The sequence below is a fragment of the Palaemon carinicauda genome, chromosome 24, assembly GCF_036898095.1.
Source record: "Palaemon carinicauda isolate YSFRI2023 chromosome 24, ASM3689809v2, whole genome shotgun sequence".
In the NCBI taxonomy this organism is placed as follows: Eukaryota; Metazoa; Arthropoda; class Malacostraca; order Decapoda; family Palaemonidae; genus Palaemon; species Palaemon carinicauda.
Window position 1 is genome coordinate 82,541,185 of NC_090748.1, and position 10,000 is coordinate 82,551,184.

General features: G+C 28.9%; 1 protein-coding gene across 3 annotated transcripts in view; it reads right to left on the minus strand.

The window, feature by feature from the left end:
• The window catches only part of cac (cacophony), a 360,232-nt gene that overhangs the window by 284,243 nt on the left and 65,989 nt on the right, over positions 1 to 10,000 (minus strand). For all 3 annotated transcript variants that reach the window (XM_068348246.1, XM_068348244.1, XM_068348245.1), the window contains exon 10: positions 5,589 to 5,624. In XM_068348246.1, the coding sequence (XP_068204347.1) occupies positions 5,589 to 5,624 (36 nt within the window). The remainder of the gene's footprint in view (positions 1 to 5,588; positions 5,625 to 10,000) is intronic.

The following is a 10,000-nucleotide window of genomic DNA, read 5'->3' on the forward strand; positions in this document are numbered from 1 at the left end:
ACACATGCTACATCTGATGAGTATCGGAGTAAAAGCTCTCCCAGTATTCATGCATTCAGACCCTATAAGTAAAAAGAATAAAATTTACTTTAGCATGTTACACTGATATTGTGTCCTATGCCATCCCATCCCTATAGTAATGGAATTAAGTAAGCATAAGATAGCCCATACTACAATATGGACTTATTACAGATATGTTCACTATTGAAATAAGTGAAATCTATATGATAGTTTCTACTCCATTTTCTTGCTTTATAGGTGTACTTTTAAAATTGAGGTTAAGAGGTATCCCATCATAAGCCATACATTCAAATATTCCTTTAGCCATGGTTAAAGGAGAGATTATTGCATCTTTATCTCATCTTATCTATCCCCATAATGGAAGTGATTCAAGAGCTGTATCTGTGATTTTATAAGTTCCTAGTTTACAATGCACAAGATAATTGAACGAGAGAAAAATAATTTTATTCACTTAATTAGAATAACCAAGCATATTGCCAATGTAGTAAATGGGGGTAAAATATGATATACTTTGCCAAAAAAATAATATTAAAATTTATCTTCAGAAAATTATACTCCTCAGTAATTTTAATATATCAAATCCAGGCTAAAATCCTGCCTGGTAAACATTAAACTTTTCTAAATTACCGTACTTCCAATAACATTCAAGCAATAGATTTCCAAAATAGTACACTAAGGTGTTGACCAATTGTATGAAATATGTATTTTTAACAGTACCTTTAGGGCAACTTATATATTCCTTATTAAATACCACTAAGGCTTTGATAACTTAAAATGGATGTTCCCCAGGCCTTTCAATTTTAACTTGTTGGAAAAATATTAAAAAATTACCCTACATTTCCAAAAATCTAAGGTAAATCATCAAAACTACGAGATGAATTAATTAAAAACTAATTTTGCTTGATATCATGTGCTAAAGAAAATAAAATACCCCCCTGTACTTAAATTGCTTACTAATACAATGTGCACTGAGGAATTATTATGCGCATCTCCAAGTGAAAGGGACCTATGATACTATCCCCATGACACTTTTATTGTAAAAGTCATGAAGTATAAGATGCATTCATAGATTTATCTATATAATTTAGAAGCATAAAATTTATATCAATATATATGCAGTGTAAATAAAATATATATGGAATGCATAAGCAATCATACATTTTTCTGTATGTTCTAGAGTGCTTTTATCTGACTGTTCCAAGCACTTCACCAATAGCTGTATGATAGTTCCTCTATATCTTAATTGAGAAGATTCTTATTTATATGTGCCCTAAAATGGTATGAAAAAAAAATATAATTGTACAATAATAGTAATAGCAATCCTATTTACAATAATACCCCTCTTTACATTGGTTCGATCTACGTCATTTCTTACATATCGCCGGTCATCCTTAAAGGAAATAACAAAATAAAATCTGTTACATAATTTTTCCTAACCTTACATCGGTCTCTACATCACAAAATAACGATCAAGTGATGTATTGTACTGTAAAGTACTGTACTTCACACAGAAGTTTATTAATGTTATCTGATTTTTATAAAATTATAAAAGGTTATAAGTACATTTTTGCATTTAGTATGCACATAGGGAACATGTAACTTTATAAGGAAAAAATCTGACCTACATTGAAAATAACATTACATCAGGTCTCTTGGAACCAATTAACATCATAGGGTTGGGCACTGTTTCCATTAAATATTGTGCATTTGATTTAAATAATAAAATATCAAAACATGTTTTGAAAAAGTTTTGATTATAGTTATGTCATTTAAATTCTGAGAAAACGAGGTGTTACTGTTAAAAGTAATTTGATAATGGAAATAAACTCCCTTATATATCCTAATATTCATCAAACCTAAAGAACGCAACATATAAATGCGGTATCATGGCAACTGTCCCTAATCAAAGGTATAGAAAAGAGCTCACAACAATTGAATAATTCTAAAAATGATTACAGATACAAAATGAACTATATCAGCAGGGTCCACAATGAAAAAAAAAAAAAAAAAAAAAAAAAAAGACAATGTAATGTATTCTTGGTCAAATCTATATAATCTATTAATGCTAAAATTCCAATAAGCTTGGCCTTGAAAAAACGTGAAAAATATAATGTAAATAACTTTTTAACAAACCAGCAACAAAGTTGTTGGATGATAAAAGATTTGTTGAGACTATCCCAGAACATCACTGACGTTTCACACTAATATCGTGTTGGACCTTAAGAAATTTGCTTTCATTACTGAGAACTCCTAAATCTGCTTTAGCAAATATGAAAAAGTTCCCCAAATCATGATGTTATTCCATATGTCATTAGACATTCACCAGAGAATAAACTTTTGATATAAGCATTCTCAATACAATGTATAAGATAGTTAACGTATTTTCTTGACCTAAGTGTAACAGCTATTTATCTTCCTATCGATGTGACTTTAAAATTACAGCAAGTAGTTACAATTTCTCTAATTTGTATTATAGGAATTTCCTTCAATTTTTTCTTATATCTAATAAAGCTGTTATATAGCATTTTGAAAGACCTTTTTGGCAGCTAGGTAGGATGAGACATACCACTCTTATAAGTTTTTTATATAAATTTCAGATATTAGTTGAAAAAGCTGTACATAGCCAGGTATGAACATTGAAAATTAGTTTTAAAGCAGAGTTTTTGAAGCAATGCACTATTTTATTCTAATTTGCTTTTAATGTCACAGAAAAGATTATTTCTGATGACTTATTACACATCTATCCAATATATTGGGACAAATCAACAGAGTGATATCAACTAGATAAGATTAATGTGTAAATATTCACCTAAATACTAAAAATAAAATGGGCAAGTAAGGCACACGGTAAAGAAATATAGTACCTTATCTATATGATCATCAACCACCAGATATGGTACTTCTATTCCAAGGCTGTGACAGCCGAGGTTTAAGGTCCTCGATGTTAAATAAATTCTATATGAAAAACAGATTTCTAACATCGCATCATGAAAATGCGGTAAAATTGTAGCTGAATAATTAGAAAAATAACCATGGTACAATTACCAATTTAACAGCATTGTGCCCGGTAAAAACTGTCTGTAATGGCCATATCATAAAATCAACCTCCTGATTAATTATTCAGTGCTTGGCTATCGCATGGGGAAATAAAATTCTTAAGTTTCCTCTCTCATCGCATTTAAGTAAGGAAATATGGAGTTTTTATGATAAAACAAAGTTTTATGAATACTTACCTGGCAGTTATATATATACAGCTGATATCTCTAGCTATGTATATATAACTGCCAGGTAAGTTCTATTCATAAAAATGGAGTTTTTATGATAAAACAAAGTTTTATGAATACTTACCTGGCAGTTATATATACATAGCTAGAGATATCAGCTATATATATATATATATATATATATATATATATATATATATATATATATAACTGCCAGGTAAGTACTAATCATAAAAACAAGGATTTTGACGAGTAAGGTTCAATTATCCTCAAAATGTAAATTCATAATCAAGCAATTGGGCATCCTAAGAATTACTTTCCCCAAAAGTGATTTGTCAAAGTGGTTAATGTAAGTTGCTATACGTCTTTGAAGTCATGGAAGTCTGCTAAAATGTAATGATTATGCAACTAAAAATATTATTGTATTATCATAGTGTTTGTAACAGTATCTGCATGAATTTATGCCTTTTATGCAAATAAAATATGCAGCATATATTTACAAAAATAATTATATATACATATATATGTATACATACAGTATACGTATGAATGTATGTATGTATATATATATATATATATATATATATATATATATATATATACATACAGTATGTGTGTGTATGTAAAATATATATTCTCATGTACAAAGAGACATACAATCATACAACACAAGCATACATACATACATATACAATAAGTGTATACATTATATATATATATATATATATATATATATATACATATATATGTATATATATATGTATATTTATATATATATATATATATTTATATATATATATATATATATATATATATATATATATATATATATATATATGTGTGTGTGTGTGTGTGTCTTTATACATGAGCACATATATGTATGTATGTGTACATATATAATACATATATATATATATATATATATATATATATATATATAATGTATATATAAATATATATATATATAATGTATATATATAAATATATATATATAATGTATATATATAAATATATATATTTATATATATACACATACTGTACATACATAATATGACACTAATATGTCAAAATAATTATTCTGTAACAATGAACTTTAGCTGAGATGTCCTCAAATCACACTGTTAATTTTGTCAAGAAAATGCTAAACTTAATCAACTTGAGCTAATACTTTAACACTTGAAAGTAATCCACAGTCAAAATGTTATCATTCAAAGCCAGAAAATTTCTTATGAACCATGGTATGTACTTTCAGCCACAGTGTGATCAGAGTTAAATTATTGCTTTCCACATATGAAATACATATCAAATATCCATAAAAATTGGTCTCATCTAGGAAACAGGAAAGCAAAAGAATTTTAGCAAAAGATGAAAGGAAAATATCTAAACCAGTGAAAAACAGGACAAAGACAACTTACAACAAGTAAAGAAAGAGATATAGTACAGGGGGAAGCTGGCAAGAAGAATGTTTATTTTTCTTATTTAGAAAGCTCCTTTCTCTGGCTATTGCATAAGTAGTTGGCAATTTTTGCTTCTGAAGCGTTTACTGGTAAAGTCGATGCGCTTTTTTTATAGCAGGCTGCACTAACTGTCTTACCTATCTTTTAACAGGATACTACTACCGTCCTAAAAGGACAAATAATAGCACAAGTGTGAGGTTCTGACTAGTATGGCATTGCGTAACAGTTTGAGGATGTCTTAGAGCATTTAAAGACTGTCTACGGAAACAAAGAAAAATTAACAGGATGATGAATGTCTGCGACACCTATTAATTTTTTCTAAGACCTAGAGTTATCTATACATTCTAAGACTGTACTATATATCTGCTGAAATACTGGTCAACTACGTCTAAAGTAAGAATATCGCCCTCAGACGACCATTATTGAAATACATCATGCACTAATCACTATATAAAGAATAAGGATGCCACTTTAACAATACACTAAATCCATCTTTTTCATTCAAAGTAGCTTTTAAAACATGAGTTCACGTTGTTTCACAAAATAGCAACAGCATATTGCCACTTAAAAATTCATTGCTTTAGTTAAATGTAAAAATTGTCTATATGATTTTGAAGTTTCATTTGATTAAGTTTTGAAACTTCAAAACTTTTCCTTTACAAAACAAAAATTCTATGCATTTACAAAAATTCAGCATAATGATTTAAAATCAAAACACAAAAAACAAAACAAAGAAAAAATTGTCATCACTAAAGCTTCAAAATACCATAAACAATTTCCTATGAAAATGAGTGAAATGAATGGCTGTTGAACAATCTATTATAAAATGGGTTTAGGACAACGTCTATAATGTAATCTAGGTTTACCATGAGGTGTGTACCAATACCTTTCTTTTTGGCAGGAACTGCGAGAGAAAGGGGGGCTGTTAGAATGAAAAATTGGGGGACGATGTGAGGAGAGATCCAGTAATATGTACATATAAAATTAGAATCTACAAAACTAGAAATATAGGTTAAAATAATGCCTGTACAAAAGTTCATGAGGGAGAAGATTTAACCTAATTTGGCCAAAGCCAAAATAAATAATACATGGGCACCTCTGCAGTTATCAACAATCTGTTCCATTCACCACAGGGAGTAGGAACACAGCATAGGAGATGAACATAATGTAGACAGATGTAAGAGAGTAAGACTGTGATATTAAGACAAAAATATTCTCATTCTCAATGAGAAGAGAGTAACATCAAACAACCTTAAAATATTTAAAAAATAAAGAAATACTGAATGAATATTAAAAAAATATGTTATTAAAAAATCAATGCCCATAAAAGCATCAGTCTTTAATAAAATATCAAAATACGCCAGGTGTTCTTTCACTCTGTAAAATGAAAGCTGGAACAGGATACAGAACTTTGGCAATGCTTTAAACAATTGGCCAGGAATGGAATTTCTTGAAAATAATTTCAAAAATGATACCACCTAACCTTTTTAAAGCAAAGCCCTCCATTCTTTTCCTGTATATTTAGAGGGCCCAGGGTATCATATGTTCACTATGTACTGTTCTCTCTTATTATACTGTGCAGTCTCACTTTTCTACTAATGCATCTGACACACTATCCTAGATCTATAGTCCATCATTGACAAGGTTTTATTCCAAATAGATAGCAGAATTAAGCAAAAAATATAGTAGGAAACAATTGACTTGGACATTTGATCTTAATATTGTGCCATTCACACTACTTGTGCACTATGCGTACGAAAGACCAATGAACTTTCATCTGAAAATGATGAAATTCATACATTTTCAGATATAACATTTTCCTTTTCAATAGCAACATTAAAGACCATCATAAATAATTAACTACTCTTAAAAGATTCATTAATCTAAATAGACATCAATAACAATCAGAGTATTTCTAAACTACTTCATAAACTATACTGATTTTTAATCATCCCAACATAATTTTACTCATGTTCAATTAAGCTATGAATTATACCTTAATTCTGAACATATTAACATCATGTAATATTCTGTATATAGCAATCATATTAGAGTTATTTAGGAGAGACTAGACTAACTTTTGAGAAACTCTAGTACAAATTCATACTAGAGTTCATAAAACGATAACCTCTTTCCTACATTTACCTATGTTTTTCAAATGTCATACATCCCACAACTGGTAATTAAGAAGAGTAACCAAGACAATTTCCGAAGCTCATTAGAACACACAGTTCAAAGAAACTAACTCTTTCTCTATCAAAATCTTCCAGTCCCTATTTTGTCCTTCATACACACATGATATTGAAATATGAAAAGGAGTGTAAAGCAAATGGCTGCTAAAAAGTCACAATTTATGTCAGGTAGAAAACTGGTATAAAACTGCTCTGAGATATCATGAACTGGGAGCAATAATTTGCACCAGGTATTACAATTTTAGTCAATATAACTGGTATTGGCAGCATTGTCATTACCTAAGAATTTCATAGAGGTAAAACAAGACTGCTCTTGAATATTACCAAACATTTTCTAAATAACTAAGAATATAAAATATACTGGTGCTGATGCTCCTATCTAAGAAGTCTCTAAACATTTATTTGGTATTTTTATATATCGTAATCTTTAGCTGCTTTGAATGGAACATACTTTTAAAAAAGTTAGGCACATTTTCAGAAGCAATAGGAAAAAGGAAACCTATGTGAATAAATATTATAAAGGTTAAAGGTGTCTGCTTCATTTCCAGTTTCATCAGCATAGATGCTCACCAGAATGTCAGCTGGACAAGACCAACCACCTACCGTGGTGCCCAACCACAGCAGAAACCTCCCAGTAAACAGCATAAACTCACAGTCCTGGGCTGGGACCATGCAAATGCTATGCAAAAATGTTACCACTGTACTAGCCAGGAGGCTATCCTAAGCTCCATTTCCTTCCTTATCAACCTATCTTAATAACAAGGAATAAATCCTAGCTAAGTATACTATCAAGGAAAATCCAATTTATGGCAGTCTAATAACTCCACAATGATGATGATGATCATGATGTTGCTGGATTTTATATCTACAAAAATATCCATCATAAAACAATAATTCATTTGGCCTTTACGTACCATAGTGCATGGATGCGAAGATATAAGGAAAATGAATAATTATTACAATTAAAATTCACTGATAAAAGTTATAACTGTTTTCTTCCTTGCAGATTTTATAACATAAACATAGCAAGGTTTATGAGTAAAGAACTCAAATTCTTCTCAAATATTGTATCTGAAAATATAATCTTCCAAATAGGAGTGAACAATGAGCTTATTTATCAGTACAAAATCAAGTATTGTACTAAAATATGGCTAAAAAACGAAGGCCTGCTTTATGCATGTCAAAATCAAACTGCTATAAACCTTATACCAGTGGAGTAACATTTTAAATCTTTAAGGTCACACTACAGTTAAGTGGTATCATATGAAAAAAACAAGACCTGATGCTTGGATAAATCTAAATCTAGGCTGCAATGCACAAATAGGTGGAGAGAAACATGGGAATATAATTCCACGAATTACTACACAAAAATCTTTAGTAAAAATGTATATATACTGTATAATTTACAATTAATGCACTATACCGTACTTGTTTTTTAATATTTTATATATACACACATATAGAGTATATACATTATATCTATATATCTATCTATATATATATATATATATATATATATATATATATCTATATATATATATATATATATATATATATATATATATATATATATATATATATATATATATATATATATAATATAATGTAATATATATATTACATTATATATATATTTATAAACACATACATACATACATATATATATATACTGTATGTATATATATATATATATATATATATATATATATATATATATATATATATATATATATATATATATAATTCTTAAGTTAATGTACACAATGTCTTACAGAATTCCACATTAATAGTGCACTATTACCAACAAATTTAAATATCTTAACATTTCTTCTATGTATGGAAAAGAAAATCTGGAAATCCTACACAGAAGAGAACCTAGTTTCTTACCTAAACAAAAGTAATTAAAGTAATTATTTCTGAGCAACCTGCATGTTATATAATAAAACAAATCTCTTATGCAACTGATTTCTACACAAATGCAAAGCCAGAATTTTTTAGGCAGTTATTGAAACTTTGAAGATTTTATTTCTAAAACCTTACCCAAACACCTCAAGCTTTAGCAGATTATTAGTCACCTAATTTTCTTAACTAAAAGGAATTAAAGCACCATAAAAGCAAAATAAGGTAAATAACAGTACAATATTCGATTTAAATAAATTCAATGTTGCAACAAGGACAGAATATCCAAACCTAATATAGTCATATCCAAAGTTGAGGATTTCAAGCATTGTGCAGTATGTTAAAAGGATTGATAAAATTTAATTCCTAATTAAATGAAGAAAAACCTTTCAACCATAATCTAGAGACATTAATCGGATTTCACGAATAATACAAATAAAATTACTCTCGATTGAATAGACACCAAGTTGAAGCCGAAGTTCGGATGAACTTACCATAAGGGGGTTCACTTGAGCTTATTACTTATACCATGCGAGCTATATGCTCCAAATTGAAATTAGCGGGGATCACTGACAACATTTGATGGGAGCTTCATCTACAAAGTTGCTGATGTGAATGAATCTCATCAGTTGATAAAGCTGGATGAGGGATGTTGGTAAAAATGTAAGCTTCAAAGACAGTAAAATTAATTTAATAAGTATCAAACTGCTTACATAGTACTGTATACCTTAAGCATTATCAGGACAAGTGTTGAGCAACAATAGTAGAAAGGGGGAAAAGTTATAAAATACTGTATAGTGAAATTTTCTAAAATCAGTAATATATGCGATAACTCCTTCAATAAAGCTATACCTTGATATGCTTCATTGAAACACTGTCGGAACAAACTTTCAGAAATAGCCAAATAGTCTCTTCATTTTACAGTTGCCTTCAGAAAAAAAATAAAACTGCAACTCACCCTTTTTATGGCATGCTAAAACAATTTGGTTACCACTTGCTATACATCTATGTTAAATAGTTTTACTTCAGACATATAAACCCAACAGGAAGGTTTACTGAAGCATTTTCAAGTGAATAAAAGTGATTAAAATATATTATAAATGTAATATTTTTAAAGATTTAAAAATATAATCTTTTCTTGAATGCATATCTCTGCCATCCTAGACTTTTTCCTCTCAAGTTTTACAATCAGAAAATCAATCAAGCA